Genomic DNA, 20,020 nt, shown 5'->3' on the forward strand with positions numbered 1-20,020 from the left:
GACAATTAACTGTCATTATGATTTTAGATTTGCTTTATCTGAATCTATGAGGGATATTTAATAAATACTGGCTCAAGCACTTCAGCTTTTACTTCTTCCCTCTGTTAAGTATTTAATGATCTGTAAATAAGCACTTGAGAAAATGCTACCAAAAGGGACCCTGTGCTCTTTTACAACATGAAAAATCTTTGTGTAATGCGAACGATTCACCCTCTGATGCATCTGTTTGCTAATAAGATGTTTGGGCCCATGTGGTGAGTATTCTGCCCAATAATGCAAAAGGCCAGTCCTGTGAAAAGAGAGGTTATATTCTCTTACAGAAAAATGTTCAGTTCACCTTCCCTGTCATGGTCTTCTGGTCTTTTTTGAAGAGGACATCTAGCAACTTTATACCAGGCTCTGGGGCTATGGGACAGACAGTGTGTTTGTTCTCATCTTCATTTTCTGTTCCTTTGCGCCCTGCTTTAACTCATGAACATCCTGCCTTTCTCTGCTTCCCTGTTCTTTGCTTCTCCATTAAGGGACCATTCACACCAAGGGCAGAATAGAATCTCCTCTAATTTTCAATTCCTGGGAATTGTCTCTGGGAAAGGGTGGGAGAGTGGTGTTGAGGACAGTTCCCAGAAAGGGAGAGCTGGAGTGGATGACCCAGGAGGGCCCATCATAGGAGCCTGGGCTTCGATGTAGCACAGGTTGAAGGATGACCCAATCTGGTGCTTCCAGGACAGTCTTTCTCAACCGCATACCTACGTTCAGATGCCTTTTTGAGAGTGCCAGTGGAAAACCTCGATTTTTTAAGTGCTCCCTGGTCATTCTTATATACTTTAGAGTTTGGTAAGCCCTGTTCTAGAATGTATTCTCAAAGAGATCCTGTGAAAAGACAGAATTTCAACTAAGCATCTTAAGCAGGCAACCTAACTGAGGAACTTAAAGCATTAGCTCTTCTTAGGGTCCTGGGCAGGAGAAACTCTCAGTGAGTTTTGTGTCTCCCAGTTTCGTAAGATGAGTAGCATCAATGAGAGCCATGGTAGGTTCCATGGCTTGGTAAGCATGGTCAGTAGTTTCTGAATGATTTTTGGTCAGCTCATAAGAAATTATTGAGTGCAGGTGATTGAATTCTGTATATTTATCATTTATAGGTTTTAGTTGAATGGATTTTAATTTATTTATTTATTTTTTTTTTTTGAGCAAGAGAGAGGGGGAGAGAGTAGCGGGGGTGGGGGTGGGGTGGGGTGGAGAGAGAGAGAGAGAATCTCAAGCAGACTCCACACCCCACATGGAGATCATGACCTGAGCCAAAATGAAGAGTCTGCCATTTAACTGACTGAGACTCCCTGAATGATTTCTTAAAACCTAATACTTGGAGTCACAGCTTAAGTTTATTATTAAAGGGTATGTCATCCATGGCTACAAAATTAGGAGGACTCTTGAGTATTGCTGTCTTTCTTAGGAACTGCTAGCAAAGTCAAAATGTCTTAATACTTCTCTCCAACCTTTTCTTCCCAACTGGAAGAGTAAATCAAAAAAAACAATCACTTCATCTGAAGCAGAAAAGTGTAGCAAATTGAAAGCACCTTCTATGTGCCAGACACTGTACTAGGGTATTTTACATGTATTATTACATTTAACCCTCATCACTAAATGAGGTTGCTGCAATTATTTCCAACTTTTGCAAAGAAGCCCAAAGCTCATGCATTTGCTTCTAATCACACAGAAGGCGGTAGGGCCGGGCCTGGAACCCAGCTTGGAATCACGCCCACGCCTGTGTTGTTTGTATCATACACAGCAGGAGCCAAAAGACGAGCCTTCCTTGTTTCTAGTTAAACCCTAGCTTTCTTCAGGGAGCCCATCTAATCCCACCTATCCGTGTGGCCTTCCCTGACATTCTTCAGCGCTTGTTTCTCTGCACCATTTACTTGATACTTATGAACGTGTTTTGTCGTGTTTTCACAGTTTAGTATTTCTGAGGTTGGGATGGATCTTGCCATGGGTGGTGGTTTGTTGTTGGTCAGCGTTTTGTTTTCTCCCGTAACGGTACATAAAATTAAGGTACCTCTTCCAACCGATGGCATCTAACATTCAATAAAATATGGTAGATACTACTTCACTGTTTTATAGTGTGGACATGTCCTATTAAGTTTATGTGGCAGAAATAGTGCTCACAAATAGCCATGTGCTCTCCTAGCTTCTTCAGCTTCTTTGAAAGGACCCCCAACTGGGTCCATGTGACAAGTACTGGCTGATGGATTCTGAACAGAAGTGACACGTGGTTCCCTTGGGGTCAAGGCAGTGAAGAGCTGGTATGCCTCTTCCTTCCCTGTCACAGCAAGCTTGGGAGCCAATAGATATTAGATACTCATTTAACGGGTTTACAGTAATATCTACTCATCTGACAAGTGGACCATGAACACTCCTTCTGCTGGGTTCCCACTAAGCAAGGACACATTACTTTACACACCAACACTTTTAAGTAGCAATCCTGGGGTGCTGGCCCCGTTCCTTTACGTTTCCTTGCTTTGCATTATCTGTACATTCAGCTAGACTTCCACTGGCAACATTTCTTTACAATAATGTGTCCTGGGAATGGGGGAGAAAAACTGAGAAAAGGGACATAAGAAAAGCATTCGATTTCTAATACCAAATATTTGGCGAAACTGCAGAAGTGAGCAGGTACCTGAGTTTCAAAATGCAAGTCTGGAAAGATTTTAGCCCAGCTCGTTTCTGGACTTCAGCAGCCTTCAGGACTGACTGACTGATGATCCCCACGATGAGATGACATGTTGGTTTCACAGAAAGTTCCGTTCTTTTCAGAACACAATCCTGAATGCACTTTTTGCATCGTCTCAGGAAAATCGTGTTTGTGAGAGTGCTTTACGGTGCCCCCTTGAATTTCCTGGATCTGAGGAAGTGAAGGGAAAGACTATTTGCTTTTAGGTAATCAGATTCTCTGGGATTTAATCCTATATCCCATTATGGCTGAGCTAGCCATTCAAAATTAAAATGAACCTTTCATCCGTGTGTATCATAAATGGGCATTTATCAGGATTATATGATTTTGCAATCCATCTGAATACGTAACCAGAATTTGTTTTCTTTCCGTTTCACTATGTAATTACCATGCAACAATAACAAAAGTGACATGTTTGAAGAACAGATAAAATGCTGCAAATTGGCCAGTAATGGTGATATTTCCTCATCTTCTGAAAAACCCATTTATTCTCTCTCTCAACAAATCAAGGCATTGTCAGCCCACACTCATCTCGTGGCCAGAGGGGCTCCACCAATTTCTGGATGTAAGTGAGTCTTGGAATGCAGATGAGGGGGACTGACGAAGGCTTTCAGCAAAGGCAGCTGGTCTTTGCTTGCCTCAATTTCTAAATCATCCATAATGGGGCCAAGACCTCCCAAGCACTAAAAAGAGCGAGCTGACATGCTGGACAAACTGTTAATTTTTTCCTGAAGAAGCTGCTATATTGCACATCTGTCACTGTGGCGCAGACAATTACTCACTGAGTGGGGGAGAAAATCTGCTGCTTGTTTCTAGCTGAGTTGTTAAGGGACCTAATGGAGAAATGCAATGGCGTAGGAGTCAAAACATGCTGGTTTCCTGTGGGCTTGGCAATTGTCTCCTCTTGGGAAGGCTGTCCGGTGACATTAAAAGTAGACTAAGATGTGTGGAGAGGAATCCAAAGCCGCCAGGTAATAGGAAAAGCATGTAAAGTTGTGCGAGGGTCAAGAACCAAGCCTTCCAAATTTAGGGACCAGACACAATAGCCTTTGTGTTAGAATTACTTCAAATTTCACACCCTTACCGTGTGCTCCCAAGGCCTTCACATCCACATACAAAATTGTGCACGTCCTTTTTATCGTGTCCATAATGAATTATAGCCATCCACAAAGAACTTAAGAATTCCAGATTGGCTACGTTGGCCATCAAACAGACCCTCATTCCCACTGTCACCCCAAACTCATTTGCTTATCAGAACCATGAAATTCTAGCATGTGAAGAAACTCACCTCAATAAGAAATTGCCATTTTAGGAAGCTTATTTTAAGTACATGTTCAGTTAGCATACTAGTTCTCACCTTTCTGCTTTTATTAAAGAATGTTGCCTTCAGTAAGAATAAACATTTCTTAGAAATTTAATAGGAAGATGAAACATAGGTAAAAAATAGTTGCAGGGGGTTGTCTTTTATCTGGGATACTATCACAACGCAGTCTTGTTGTGCAGATTAATTACACCATCTTACACCCGAAAGATCAAGTATCATACACGCATTTAAAATTCCAGTGATTTATTTTGAAAATTCAAACTACAACAACAACACAACCCCCCCCCCCCAAGCCAAAACCTAAACTAAACAAACATAAAAATCACCTTCAATTGTTAGCCAACTTCATCCTTGAAAGATTAAGGGGTAAACATAGGACATTCTGATCACGAACAGGAGTGAGGTCTGTGAATCCGGGAATGATTTAAACTGTCTGACAATTCGAAGACAGAAGACAACTCTAATGTACAGATAAAACTAAAAGTGGCAATAGTAGATCATACTTCTGGCAGTTAATGGCACTGGCTCACTAGAGACAAATCTGGATCTACTTAAAATGTCAGGTGTGTAAAGTAATGAGTCTTTGCTTAGTAGGAACCCAGCAGAAGGAGCCTTCATGGTCCACTTGTCATTTGAGTATATATTACTGCAAGCCTGTTAAATAAATGAGTATTTAATACCTACTGGATTAAAAAAAAAAAACAAACTAACAACACTACTTAGTTTTTCGGGAGAGATGATACCATTTTATCAACACAGTGAGATGCTTCTTACAGCAAACAAAACTCAACACTTTAGTATTACAGAATATTTAAAATACCCAAGCATGCTTATGAAAGGTACAATGCTCCAGGAAGAAATGGAGTGACTGGAACATATATGATTCTCATTGATATTTCAAGCAGCCGGAGAGAGAACGTGTGTACTTGCTACTTGAGAATCAGTGAATGTTTGAGTGGAAGGAGGCCTTGAGACAGTTTAGCCCAACTTCAGAGAAATTAAACACATGATGAAAATGTGGTAAAACAGGTCACAGTCAGCTGTGAATAAACGTGTGAGTCAAATATGTTCACCAATTTTTTTTCTGTAGATCTTTTGAAAATACTGAAATGTTCCAGGGTTTAGAAATGAGCAATGAATTTAATTATTAGATCTGAATTGTCAAAGGAAGTAATTAAACATTTTTTTAGAGTACTTTCAACTTTATTTTTATTACTTTAAGGTTAAGAGGTAAACATTTAAAGCACAAAGACAACGACTGCTTATAAATAACATTTTTAAACATAGTTTTATTCTTTCATTCTTTGTTGTACTATTAATATAGCTTTCTATCAAAAGGAAAAAAAACTAAAAAAAAATCCAAAATAATCTTTGCTAACCAACTTCATTTTACAATACTAATTGAGATCACTTTTTGTTTTTAGAAAGACAAAATACAGGAAGAAATTATTTTCTTTTGTGAAATTATGGCTCAAAATGAAAATGTGAAGAGAAGCAACTGTCAGTTCAATTCATTACAAGAACATCAATTCACAATGTTAAAATGAACGTATTAATAAAATGCAGTATTTTGCAACCATGTCTGCTTGTTGCACACGTTTGTGCCTGTAAACACACCTATATGTATACATTGTGCATATCTTTTAACTCTACTGTCTTTACTTCTGTTTGATAACCACGGTATGGGTTATAAAGTCTATCTATTCAAGTGTTGACACTAATTAATTGGTAAATTTCAGTTAGTTATGTACTTTCTTTTAAAGGGGTGTCAGGTAACTGAAAAACGAAAGCAAACAAGTTTAAGGGGAATATAGCCTTAAAAATTACATTTGGGGTAAGGAAGGAAGGAAGGAAGGAAGGAAAAGACCCGAACACACCGCCTCATCGGTATCAAGTTTAATAAACATACGAAGAAAAAAAGTTGAACTGCTAAGGTAGTCATGTTCAGCCCCTCTTGGCTACAGCTAGAGATAATTTAGACCATAAAGGAAGAGACCTATGTATTCTCTACAGTTTAGCATGACTGATTAATTTGACATGGGCTTTAGATACTGTAGAGTAGAAAAGTGACTTCACAAAGGAGCAGAGGAAAATCTTACCACCTTTTTCAGAAGACATGAATGTGCATTCTAAATCAGGAATTCCTTTGGATGCTTTGGGTTCTATGTGCATAGTAACAAGCAGGTAAAAATTAACTGGTACTGTAAGTGAAACATAAATTAGTGGGCTTCCTATCTTGAAAGATATTTGATTTACATTAAAAATTCAGTATTTTAATTGTGTTTATTTCTCCAATTACATTTGGGTACAGATAGAACATCAGGTCTGCACTGACTGTTCTTCAGGACTGAATGGCGAAGGGATGTATGTGCTTCTGATGTATGTTTCCGTGATAATATCTACTTGGAGTATTGACTAAGTTAAATACTTACAAACATTAAACAATATTTTAAGTCTTCTGAGAGCCACATAGAGGGCTCTAGACGTCAAGAATTTGACCTTTTGCTTGCTGATAATGTAAATACTACTTTGGAGGGAGTGTTTGAGAACATCCAAGCTAAATGAGCATCTCCAAGGGTCTGCTTCAGAGGACTAGTACCTGTCCCTAAGGGAAACAATACAAAGTGTTCATAAAGACTGTAATGTCTTTATAAGACTGTAATGTCTTATGAGGGAGTTTCCCCATGCCAGTTGGTATACATTCTGCTGTTCCTCACTATGGGGGTTAGAACATTGCAGAGTGAAAAAGAAGGCTGTCCTCAGGAGTTTGGGACCTGTCTCACAATACACTTAATGTGTGTTATCAGCAGCTTCAAATTTGGCTTTTCAACATTCTTGGGTTTCAGAAGATTTTCAGGCAATGGATTTAAAAATAAAATCTTTTGAATAGATCCTAAAGCACTCTACACGACCATAGAGAAGTTTTAACCTGGTATTATAGATGATCTCCTCCAGCTTTCCCCCCCTTACATAGCTAGAACGAGTATTTAGCAAAAAGCATTTTTTTTAAGTGACAAATTTCCAAGAAACAAACTTATAAAAGTAATCATACTACAGGGTTACTCTATCCAATAAGAATGCCTCAAAAGAGCAATTTACCTGTGTAGTCTATAATCTCTTAACCAACCTGTCCTCTTACCCACAATACCCCTAGGAAAGAAGAGAATTCTTAAACGTGTACATTTGGCAAACCACAGACCTTTTTCTCCCCAACTGGCAGTTACGAGACCACCTAGGAAAGGTCCACTATCTGCACAAACCTCCTCTTTCTCCTTTAAAAAAACATTTGCAAAATTTTCTAGAACCTACTACAAGGGAGCATCGAGGATTTTCAGGGTAGTGAACCTGCTCTGTGTGAATACTGCAATGGTGGATCCCGTCATTAGACATTTATCCAAACCTATGGAATGTACAAGACCAGAGTGAACTGCAAGGTCAGCTGTGAACTTTGGGTGACTATGATGTGTCAATGTAGGCTTATTGATCCTAACAAAAGTCCCACTCTGGATGATAATGGGGGAGGCTGTGCATGTTTGGGGGCAGAGGGTATATGAGAAATCTCTGTACTTTCTTAATTTTTCTGTGAACCTAAAACTGCTCTTAAAAAAAAGCCTTAAAAAACTCCATCAGAAAGGTGATTCACATGTGTTAGCTTGACCTTTACTCAACCAATAAAAGCCATTATAAATATATTATCAGTCCTTAATAATGAAGATCATCTCCTAAGCCAAGAGCTATTTAGAACCTCTGGCATTACAAAGCAGATGATTCAAAAATAGTAATAGGAGGCACATAATAAAAATGACTTGTTTTGCTTGGTTTTAAAGTAACTACCTAGATGTTAGATGGCAAATTATCACCATTCATTTTCTTGTTCACCTTGTAAATGGGCTGGGTCATTGCCAGAAATCTGAATTCTTGGAAGAGCCATTTAGATTTTCAAACAAACTGATTCGATCATTCTAGTCTCCAATGGTTAAAACTGAAAATTAGTTTACCACAGTTGCACTGATCTTAAAAAAATATCAACCTTTGGGAAGAGAGAGGTAGAAGTCAGTCTAGATTAATAGAATTTACAGTTCAGTCATGGTGAATTTAAAAAATACATTTTTCTTTCAATAATTATTTTCTGTTCTAGATGAGGTAAAATTTGTAAAATCTGCATTAAGGTAATGTTGTGGGCACTCTGGTGATTACAATGATGAGGTTTATTTTGGTCAGAATGTCAGAGGGAAATATTAATTGTTGTTTGTCAACTGTGAACTTTATCCTACACTGTCCAAGGAGAGATAATTGGGACCACCCTGCTACAGAATCCTTACAAAAGAGCCAAAATCAGAACGTGAAATTGGCAAGCCTTTCACACGAAGATTATCTTAGGACTTCACTGATGAAATGCGAGGTCTTTCAAGTTCTAGGGATGATAGAAACACCACCCTCTCTGGCCTATCCCATTCGAGAAACCTGTGGGTGTGCTCACATTTGCCTGGGCATCTCTCTCTCTCATACACACACACACACACACACACACACAAACGAATCACGCTAGAAATGACTGACCTATGAGATCAAAATAAATAGGAGAAATGAGTGTTCCTTATACCTAGAAATAGCTGAAAACTGCAAAAGGTGAAGGTTTTCACTTTAGCACCAGGAATTGTGACAGAGCCCCATCTCTCTCACTGTGGCTGGACGGTATGTGGTTAGGACGCTAGAGTGATGACTTTGAGGCCATGGAGATTTCTGCTTCAAAAATGGAAGCTATGTTGTAGTTTTAGGACAATGGGGATCTATATCGTGAATAAAAATTGTAAAACATTTCTTCTTTGCTTTTCTTCTTAGGCAGATTTTCCTGCATTGGGAGTGGGAGCTGCAGGGGTGCTTTTTGGTAGAGGAAATCCAAGACCTAATCCTTTTGGCCTCTGCATGGCTTGAATGGGCTCAGCGATCCCCTTGCCATCTCGTCCAAGGCCTGACCCAGGTGTCCAGCCCATGTTCTGGAGCATTCGGTTTCCAATGTTGTTTTCTAGGATTGGTTGGGCGTTTTCCCCTACAAATCCTGAAATTACAAAACGACAAAAAGTAAAACAAAACAGAACAAAAATCCACAATCCCCAAAACACATTAGTACAGATGAAGATACTCCCAAGCTAAGAAAATCATATTCTCCTAAGTTTTTCTTTCAACAAGGTACCTGGGTGGGAGGTGCTGGTGGTGGGGGCAAGGGTTCATCTTGGGATGAGGACCTTAGTGGGGTAGAGGGATGAATGGAAGAAAGATCTCATTTAGAGTTTCAGCTCTACTAATCAGCAGCTTGATTAAGTTATTTAACTTCCTGTGGCTTTTGTCGCCTTATCTATAAAACAGGTGGAACAATGTCTACCTCACAGAAAGTGGCCAGCATCAGTTGAGATCTTGTACGAAAAGTATCGTCAGTAAATGATAAAATACAAAGAGGTTTATTTCATTTCTGCCTTAGCCTCAACGTGGAATTCTGAAAATCACCAACCTAACACCATAGTATTGTACATTTGCCTGGGGCATTGTCATTCAATAAAACCAAGACTAAAACCAAACCAAACAAAAAGCACAACTGTTGGCATCCCTAATTCCTAGGAATTGTTTACACTGTTCTAATCCTCTTCTTGTTATTTGTGATTTGGACTATAATAAGTCTTTTCTTTTCTCCTTCCTCCATTTCTACATTTTGATCACTATAGACGCAGACAAGAAGGGAAAAAATAGAGGAAAATAAAATAATAAATAAATACAGTAACTATTAAAGTTACAGATGGTGCTATATATAAAATAATTCTTCCCCTTTCCCTCTATCCCTGATCTCCTACCTCCATTTCTTATTTTGGAAAAGGAGACTGGGCAGTGCTTATCGTGAGATTTAGAAATAGCTCTTGTTTCCAGTACGTTCCTAGCAAAGATGACTTAGAGATGTACCTATTTTAAGCATTTTCTTTTTGACGGCATTTTCAAAGATTGACTTTTAGTTTGAATTTTCTTGGAGGCTCTTATGGAAACAATTGAGCTTATGAAATGTACATTCGATTCTAGGGGAAAGTGCAGAAGTACCAATTATCTAAAGTCAAAGAATTGAGACATTAACAGATGTAAAAGTCAAGGAAACATAAGAACTTGACTCCCTCCTTTAGCCACACACTTGGCCTTGGGCTGTGTGCACCTGAGGTAGAGCAGGCCAGGGCCCCGAGGGGTCCATTTCTGTTCATCCTGGAGCAGCAGCTGGAAGACTGTGGTGTAGGAAGGGGAACCTAGCCAATCTAGAGGTAACCAGTTAAAAGCAATCACAACTGTCAACTCTCAGAGCATGTCTTGTGGTTACTCCCCTTGCAGAAGGAAGTGATTATCAAATTAATACTGGAAATCATGGGGGAAAGGGGATGAGGGCATCTTAAAACAATCACTGTTTTAATGAGAACATATATAGCCCCACCTCCTACGCCAGAGCGTTCCAACAAGCCAGTTGTAGAACTCCGAGGTCGCAAACTTACAGGAATGCTGTCGTTGCTTCACGGTTCCCTCTCTAGTCCTTCAGGGCTAAAGATCGTCTCACTTTTCAAAGTTCCGAGGATGCCTCTTGTGTATATAGTAGCTCAGCTTGGGGTCCAGCATATTTCTGCTCTGAAATGTGGGTGGCTGTTTCCCGGAACAGTTTGAGGGCTGAAATGGGGAGCTGCTAACAAGACCACTCACTACTCTCTTTGGCACCCCCACAAGCCCCCTTTACCCCTTTTCAAACATCATTAATTTTTCCTCCCTGACTGGGGATGATGAGGGCACGTTCTACTCCATCCCTGTCCTCTGCCCCCAACCAAGAAGGCTGGGACTCTCAGTCCCTCTCCTTCTCTTAGATTAGGTTTAGGACGGATCCTCAAGCACCAATAACAATAACGAAAGTATTACATATGGGGCTGCATTGTATAATGTTCTATTTCTTGGCCCAGATGGTGGTTACAGAAATGGTCAGTGTATTATTTCATCCTTTAAAAAAAAAAATTAGGGCGCCTGGGTGGCTCAGTGGGTTAAGCTGCTGCCTTCGGCTCAGGTCATGATCTCAGGGTCCTGGGATCGAGTCCCGCATCGGGCTCTCTGCTCAGCAGGGAGTCTGCTTCCTCTCTCTCTCTCTCTCTGCCTTCCTCTCTGCTTACTTGTGATCTCTCTCTGTCAAATAAATAAATAAAATCTTTTAAAAAAATTATTTCGTTCTTTAAACAGTCCCTCTGCATTTCCATGTGTTCTTTGGGATACGTATTTCATGGTAAAAAAAAATCATAATATACGAAATAGCAAGGTTGAACCAACAGTTTTATTTTATGTGGTACTTTGTACTTAGCATTCTGGGGAGAGCAAGTGGATTGTTCCCCATGATTCTGAGTTGTAGAAGAAAGAAACTGCAAAGTGCTAGAAATCAGTTTTAATAATGGACATTCATTTACTCTGATCAATTGATTTTCAAAGCCCTTTATTGGACATTGTGGAAGTTTCAATCTTCAGTATGTTGTGGGACTGAGAATGGAATACATTTGCTGAATTAGTAACAGGCAATAAATAAGAACCAGGTTACCACAATGAGTCAGTTTTGGATTTGTTAAATTGGGTCTTAGTTCACTGAAACAAGTATCTTAACGTGTAATGGAAAAAAAACCTTTTAGTTGCGAACAGCTTGAATGACAATGACTGGTATATAAAAAATTCATAATTCATTTTGTGTGTATATATAATATATATAATAGACATATATATATGTATATATAAAATATCTCTCTGTGCACGTATGTACACACCCATATATATAATATAAAGAATGGACCCCTTAGTTACACACACGCGCACACACACACAAAACTGAAGAAAAGCCTTTTGTCAAAATTCTTCCCTAATAGGGTTGCTGAGGGGGAGGGGGTTGGGAGAGGGGGGTGGGGTTATGGACATTGGGGAGGGTATGTGCTATGGTGAGTGCTGTGAAGCGTGTAAACCTGGCAATTACAGACCTGTACCTCTGGGAATAAAAAATATATTATATGTTTATAAAAAATAAAAAATTAAAAAACAAAAACGAAAACAAAAAAACTCCTCCCTAATATAAGAAAAAGAGCCATTAGAGTTTTATTTTGAAATTATGATTATGGTGGCAACCCAGACCGACCTCCAAGATAGCTAATATCTTCTGAACAGCCACTGATCAAGTATATAAGGCTGAACAATGCACCGGCATCCTATCCCACATCCTTGATTTTTATGTGATTGTCACAAATTAGTTTAATTCCATCTATAAGCTCAAATTGCATCAGAGGTCTAGTGGTGTTCTGGGCTACACATCTGTTTAATCATATTTTGGATACAAAAGCTTACTAAAGTTCAGGTTTTGTTTTTGTTTTTGTTTTTAAAGATTTTATTTATTTATTTGACAGAGAGAGATCACAAGTAGATGGAGAGGCAGGCAGAGAGAAAGAGAGAGAGAGGGAACCAGACTCCCTGCTGAGCAGAGAGCCCGATGCGGGATTCGATCCCAGGACCCTGAGATCATGACCTGAGCCGAAGGCAGCGGCTTAACCCACTGAGCCACCCAGGCACCCTAAAGTTCAGGTTTAAAATTAAATATTTAAGAAAAGATATGAGGCCAATTTAATACATCTCTTAAAAAATGGCTAAATTGCAGTTATTTCTCAGTTCTGAAGGGAACAGCAAATGGTAATTGAGTATCACCATTTAAAAATGTTGATTATTTCAAGCATGGTGGTCCCATACTTGTGTTTTTTATCTAGATGTTAAAGAATTCACTCTCTCTCTGTTTTTTTACGTGCTGCTTCCTTCTCTTTTCTTAATGAAAATAAAATAAGGTAAAGCGGTTTCTTGTACTTTCAAGTAAAAAAATTAAAAAAAAAAAAAAGAACATTTAATTTCTCAAATGCTAAACCCTTCCACATAGAAACATGGATTCCCAAAAAGAAGAAAAACAGCTTTTCTATGCAACCTTAAAGACAAGGTAAAGTGAGTCCATTTTTCATGGACAGTGATTCTGGAGTGAGATCTACTATTGGGTCTCTCATCCTTTTTATGAGATTAAGACTTGGGATTGGAACAACTCAGTCTCCGCACAGCATCCTACAACCATAATTTCCTTTCCTTTTGCTCCTGGCAGTGCTAAATCTTTTAAGTCCTTTCCTGGAAAGCTCTCCTCCTGCTCTGGCAATTTTAGCAATACCCAGCTTGCTCACCCTCCCACGCTCCCGACCCCAGACCCCTTCACGCTGGATCCCGCCTCTCTCTGACAGCTGAGTGGGTCTTTCCCCCTCACATCTTCCTGGGAGTTTAGTGGATGGTAATTCACTTGCGTAATTGGCTCAAGAGATGAAAATCTTGTATCGGCCTTTCCTAGCTGCTAATCTGTCCAGATGACTGCAAGCCTAATTGGCAGCTTGTTTAGTAATTTGGCTCCTAAAGTGTTGTATTGATGTTGGATAAACAGCCAATGGAAGGGGAGGTGACACACGCTGCTTCCTACATAACAGCTAGTGTACCCTGCCTCAGTCCCTCCCCCGTATTCAGGGCGCATCTGAGCATTTGCAGGATGCGCTCACTCTTTCTTCCTGTCCCCTTCTCCCTAGTACTTTACTAGCCAGCTGGGGGGCAGGGCTATTATTACTATTGGTTATTAAAATCACGAGTTATAATGTAGTCCTCTGTTCTCCGTAACTAATTTAAGGACATGGATTTTTTTGATTACTGTTAAGAAAGGAAAGAGCATTTAGCACAAGATGTGAGAAAATGGTAGGTGTTACTACTCTTTGTCAGATGTTTTAATGATTTCATTCTTAATATAGAACAGCCTGATTCAGACGATTCTGCATTTTATCTGCAATACTGTAGGCATCTTTGACATGAATTTTGCTAAATCAAATCCATTCAAGTCCTTAACTGCTTAAAATACAAGGCACATACTTTTTAAATAATAAAAATTTAATGTAGAACTAATTTCTTTCCCCCCCTCAAAGTGATGAATACTTTGTAAAGAATGAAAGACATAATCTATATTGACATGTTTGGAGAAGTTTTGTTTTTTAATTTTTCGTTCTTTAAAGTTTTTATTTACTTGAGGGAGTGAGAGTGACAGTGAGCAAGAGTGAGAGACAGCTCCAGTAGGGGGAGAGGCAGGGAGAGAGGGAGAGGCACACTCCTAGCTAAGCAGGGAGCCCTAATGCAGAGCTCCATCCCAGGAGCCTGGGATCATGACCTGAGCTGAAGTCACAGGTTCAACTGAGTGAGGCACCAACAGCACCCTGGAAGTGTTTTTATTAATAGATATTTTGGTTGTACAGAAATATATTTTTTATGGAATCATTATAAATCAAAGAAGAGCGTTTTAAAAAAACTAAAATAAAAAATTCTTAAAACTGTGTTGGTTCTGAAGGCACAAGGAGATGTTTATATGCAATAATATATAATCAGGACCATTTATGGTTTGCCTACTGTGTACCAAGCACATGCTTTACTTGTTAGGCATAAGACATTCATTATATCCATTTCTCATAACAACTGTGCTAGGAAGGAATTATAGTCGGCCTTGGAGACATGGTATCATTTGACCATGACTACACAGTGATTAAGCAAGATTCTAACTTTGCTTAAGTTTACTCCAAGAACCTATACACTTCCCATGAGAATTAATGGCAAATAAAAAATTTTAGTGACGGGGCACCTGGGTGGCTCAGTGGGTTAAAGCCTGTGCCTCCGGCTCAGGTCATGATCCCAGGGTCCTGGGATCGAGCCCCACATCGGGCTCTCTGCTCAGCAGGGAGCCTGCTTCCTCCTCTCTCTCTGCCTGCCTCTCTGCCTACTTGTGATGTATGTCTGTCAAATAAATAAATAAAATCTTTAAAAAAAAATTTTTAGTGACAATGATACTTCAAACAACTTAAAAAAAATTAACTGGGTTATAGCTGAATTGTAATAACTTCTCTCAATTTGCATAAGGACAATATACAGCAAACATACACTAACACAGTTGGATAACAAAATATAATGATGTCTGCAGCTCTTCAGGTTACAAACGGTTCCACAGTCACCATTTCTTTTGATCTTCCTTATCAATCTAAAAGATAGGTATTATCAGTTCCATTTTACTGGTAACACTGAGGTCTGAAGAAGTAACACACCTGCCCAAAGTCAACTAGCTAGAAAGTGTCCCACTTAGAATGTGGACTTACATTTGAGTCCATATGTTACCCTTTCACTGACTAAACATTTGACTTAAAATATTGTATAACCAGTACTTTGTTATGTCATTTCTTTTGCTACATTCTCCCAAATGACTGAGATTTCACTGTTAACAAATTTCAAACTCCTGAGAATTATTAGTCTAAATTAGGATACCAAGTTGTTCTGAAGACAGTGTTTCAACTCTCTTGAAATACCTAAAGATTCATTTGCTTGCTGTAAATCCAGTTTATCTGGCAGGTATTTAAATTGTAATTTAAGTTTTAGATGTATTTATAAACATTTACAGGTTTTTTAAAAAATCTATTATAATAAACTCTGAATTTAACATGCATTTATTCCATTTACATTTATGGTGATCACTGGTGTATCTGGATCTATTTTTCTTGTATTATTTAATGTTATTTATCTTATATTCCTCTACCTTTTTGTGGAATTCTCTGTATTTTTGTTTCTTCCTTTCTGGTGTCTCTTGCTTGCTTCTATCAGCTTGGAAATTAAAATATTTTTATTGGTTTAGTGATTACCTTTAAATATCAACATGCATACCTGACTTATTATTTCTTCACATTTCCATACTGTTGTCCAGAATTTTACTTCTATCTTACTTTAAAAAAAAAAAAAAAAAAAGATTTTTATTTATTTGAGTGAGGGAGAGCACAAGCAGGGGGTGGGAGGAGGGAGGGGCAGAGGGAGGGGGAGGAACAGGCTCTATGCTGAGAAAGGAGCCCGACAAAGGGCTCAATCCCAGGATCCTGAGATCATGACCTAGGCCAAAAAGATGCTTAACAGACTAAGCCACCCAGGCTTACTCCATCTTACTCTTAATACACCCAAATTAATCATCTCCATGGGCAATGTCATCATCATTATTAACTTTTATATATTCAACATTTTAGCTTTATGAACATGTTTAACAATCTCTTTGCTCACAATTTCTTCTTGATTTTCATTTTTTTTAAGGAATTCCATTCTTCTACATGAAGTATTAAGCTTAGTAATAATTGGTTTTTACCTGAAATTGTCTTTATTTCATCCTCACTCTTGGGAATAGCCTAACTGGATATAAAACACCATGTTGATGGTTATTTTATCTCTGCACTTTGAATATTTATCTCTTATCTTCTGGACTTTACTGATGTTTTTAAGTCTGCTGCCAGTGTAATACCATTCCTATGTAGGTTACATCTTTTCTCCTTGGCTGCTAATTTCTTTTCTTTCTCTTTGGTGTTTTTAAATTTTTCTCTTTCTTTCTTTCTTTCTTTCTGCTAATTTCTTTTCTTTCTCTTTGGTATTTTTAAATTTTTCCCTCCCTTCCTTCCTTCCTTCCTTCCTTCCTTCCTTCCTTCCTTTCTTTCTTTTTTAACAATGCGTCTAGGTATGACTACTTTTATATTTACTATTTTCTGATAAACTTGTACTTTTTGAATATGAATATTCACATTTTTCTTCAGTTGTAAGAATTCTATCATTTTCAATGAATTCAGTTAAGATGCTCCATGAATAAAGGACCTCCCTATTCTTTCTACTCCATTTGGAAATTCTATCAGATGTATGTTGAACTTCATCCTCCTCCAAGTCCTCCAGCCATTCTATCTCCCATATTTTTATCTCAGTGCTTCTTTTAGGTAATCTCTTCAGATTGCTTTTAAAATTTGCTGTTTTTTTTTTTTAATTTTTAATTTAATTTTATTTTGGCTGGCTGTATTGAGCCTGTTGTTTAACCCATCCAATGAATTTGTAATTTTTAAGATTTTTTCATAATAAGTAAGAATCTCAAATTTCTCCTTGGTTCTTTACCATACCTATCTTATTTTTTTCTACAGCTACTTCCTTTTGTTTTTAAATTGTCTATAATTTTTTTTTTTAAGTTTTGGTTTATGAAGATGACTTCACTAGGTTTTCATTTGTGAAATGAAGATAATCATTGGGGTTTAAACCATGTACCACCAAAGTGGCTCTGCATTTGTTTCAAAGACCAGTTTTTCTGTTCATTTTTTTGACTTGGTGTAATTTTAAACTAGAAACTCATATGAGGTAGGCTCTTGGTTATGCATTTTCAGATTCTTCTACTTGGAGCTTGGGTATAAATGAGATTCTTTATTTTCCTGTGCCTGTGGGTAAGTTTTGTTCCTAGTCTGCCCTCTTCTAAGGCTAGAGCTTTCCAGACGTTCTGGCTTGATAGGATCCTTATACCCAACTCCTCAGCTTAGTTGCCCTCCTACAGGGGCACTAACCAAACTACCTCAGGGATTACCTAGACTGGCAAAACTGAGCATGGACATGGGGGCTGCTAAAGACCATTCCTGGTTTTGAACAATTTCCTTCTTTCAGTATCATTTATGCATCTAAAGAGATGGCTTCGTATTTTGTTCAGCATGGCCTGCTGCTCTGTAGTTTGTATACTTTCTCATTATTTAGGCTTTTATATTGTCAGGAACACACTTATTTTTAATCTAATGTGGATGTTTACCCTCTCCTTAAGTGTTCCTTGTACCAAATGATAATGGAGAGCTGTCTGAAACTCTCCTAAAACATCAGACTGAAAGGCAGTTTGGTGGTGCATGTATCAGGAGGACAGAGGTGATATGTTTCTTAGGCTTTTGCTATAGGTTCAGTGTAGTTTGGTTTCAAAATTAATACCAACCATCTCTCCCCAAAGTGCCCATTTTAAAATTCTGGGAGAGGGACGCCTGGGTGGCTCAGTTGGTTGGACGACTGCCTTCGGCTCAGGTCATGATCCTGGAGTCCCGGGATCGAGTCCCGCAATGGGCTCCCAGCTCCATGGGGAGTCTGCTTCTCTCTCTGACCTTCTCCTTGTTCATGCTCTCTCTCACTGTCTCTCTCTCAAGTAAATAAATAAAAATCTTTAATAAAAATAAATAAATAAAATTCTGGGAGAGATAAGATAATCTAGAGTGGTCATATAGATCCAGTGGTAAAAGAAAATAAAAACATAATTATTGATAAATAAATTTTGGACAACTGAAGAGATATAGCACCTTGAAAGGGCACTTGGCTATACTGACCATTTCCTGATTATGATTAGTATGACTTTTAATTAAAAGCACACTTAAAAAAAAATCTTCATCCATTATTATGATTTACAAGTTGCCTTTATTGCCTTAAGTATTCATGGAGATTATTTTGTTATTGAAATATCAGTAGGATGCTGAGGAAGAACTCCCGAAAGTCACAAAAAAGCTGTAAAGCAACCTCTTGCCAAAATCTTGCGTATCCATGACAGTGCAGCCTGAACCAATATCTATACCAAGAAATTGAACTTTGCTAGGCATATAATATAAATAAATGCATAGAAGAAAGGTGGACTCCCTATGATGACTATTTTCCCTAGGATATCAGTTCAACAGAAAACAAAATAGTAACAGCAAATACTAATTGTGGATAACAACACATTTAATACTGAGGTAGCCTCCGTATTTCAAAAAGCATACTCACATCTTTTCACTATCAGATCCTTAATAAGCTAAGACTTTTACCAAAAACACAGACCATAACCAACACTGCTGACTGGCTTTTAAGAATGTGTTAATAATATCCTTCCTATTTCGCTCGCTGCTTTTCTTCACCTTTACAGATGACATTTTTCAAACTATAAAATGCATTCTGCTGGCAAACCTTCCTGCTTCAACAGTTCTCAATTTTATAATAGTCAATCTACATCCTTTGCTACTGAGACACCTACTGTCTTTTGGTTTGTGACTTTGAATGAGGCAGCGATGAAGCCATACATTTAAAAATCAATAGCTAACCTTATCAATATTCATTTTCTTTTGTCAATACAAAATACAAAGGTGAAAGAGCAGTAAATAAGCTAAAGCACTGAAATAAATTCGGTGTTCCTGTCACAATTAATAAATGTTCAACCGATAACACTGCTGGCTAGTCTAGAGCCTTACAAAGCAAATGACATTATGCCTCAATGCTACGGCTAACACAGGGTGAGTAAAATTCTCAACACACTAGCAGGTAAAGATCAGATTTTGAGTTACTAATTTCATAGGTGACTTTTAAAAAATATTTATTATGTATACAATATGTAACTGTTTATTCTTAGAGTCTTAAATTGTTGTATAAACCTTGTTCAGGATTATAAAGTTAAGAGTGCCAAATTATAGTTTTCTGATAGTGTTCTGGTAAATGTTTTCTAAACCTGCTGTTTAACTGTGTAACTTTTCACATATAAATCAGAGGGATCATTACATAATATTTGAGCTGTTTGCCTTTTAACTCTTATCCCCTATTTCAAATGAGACATAGTTATCTTTACCTGCATTTTCCCTGCTTAGACGGAATGCTGACTAAAGGCAAAAGGATGTGTGAAAACGTATCTCAATTCAATGTGTTTTTTGGGAGGTCTGTGAGGGCCTATAAAATGGGGAGAGTATTCACTTTGAAATACTTCTACATGCTAACTCAACTCTGGAAGCTTAAATATAATTGACTATTATAAGGCTGAATATACTCCAGAATTTGAAAATTATAATTTTCAGAGACAAGATGATCAAGGATTCATAACCTCATTATCAAAGTGTATTTATGCAAAAGCATTTCTTACTTGAATTTGGATAATAATCTTCACCTTAGAGTTGATTCATTAGTATTAGAAGATATTCTTTTTAAAACTGAGGACTTTTAAATAACCTCATTCTCTACCTCTTTGAGAGGAACAGTTATGCATGGATTTAAAAAATGCATTG

The 20,020-nt window shown here is 38.0% G+C and overlaps 1 protein-coding gene across 1 annotated transcript in view; it reads right to left on the reverse strand.

Annotated features, from left to right (window-relative positions):
• Window positions 1-5,239: 5,239 nt before the first annotated feature.
• The window catches only part of GPATCH2 (G-patch domain containing 2), a 172,934-nt gene continuing 158,153 nt past the window's right edge, over window positions 5,240-20,020 (reverse strand). Inside the window, exon 10 of the mRNA XM_059413345.1 lies at window positions 5,240-9,111. Coding sequence (XP_059269328.1) covers window positions 8,891-9,111 — 221 coding nt within the window. The 3' untranslated portion in view covers window positions 5,240-8,890. The remainder of the gene's footprint in view (window positions 9,112-20,020) is intronic.

The sequence above is a fragment of the Mustela nigripes genome, chromosome 10, assembly GCF_022355385.1.
Source record: "Mustela nigripes isolate SB6536 chromosome 10, MUSNIG.SB6536, whole genome shotgun sequence".
Taxonomy (NCBI): domain Eukaryota; kingdom Metazoa; phylum Chordata; class Mammalia; order Carnivora; family Mustelidae; genus Mustela; species Mustela nigripes.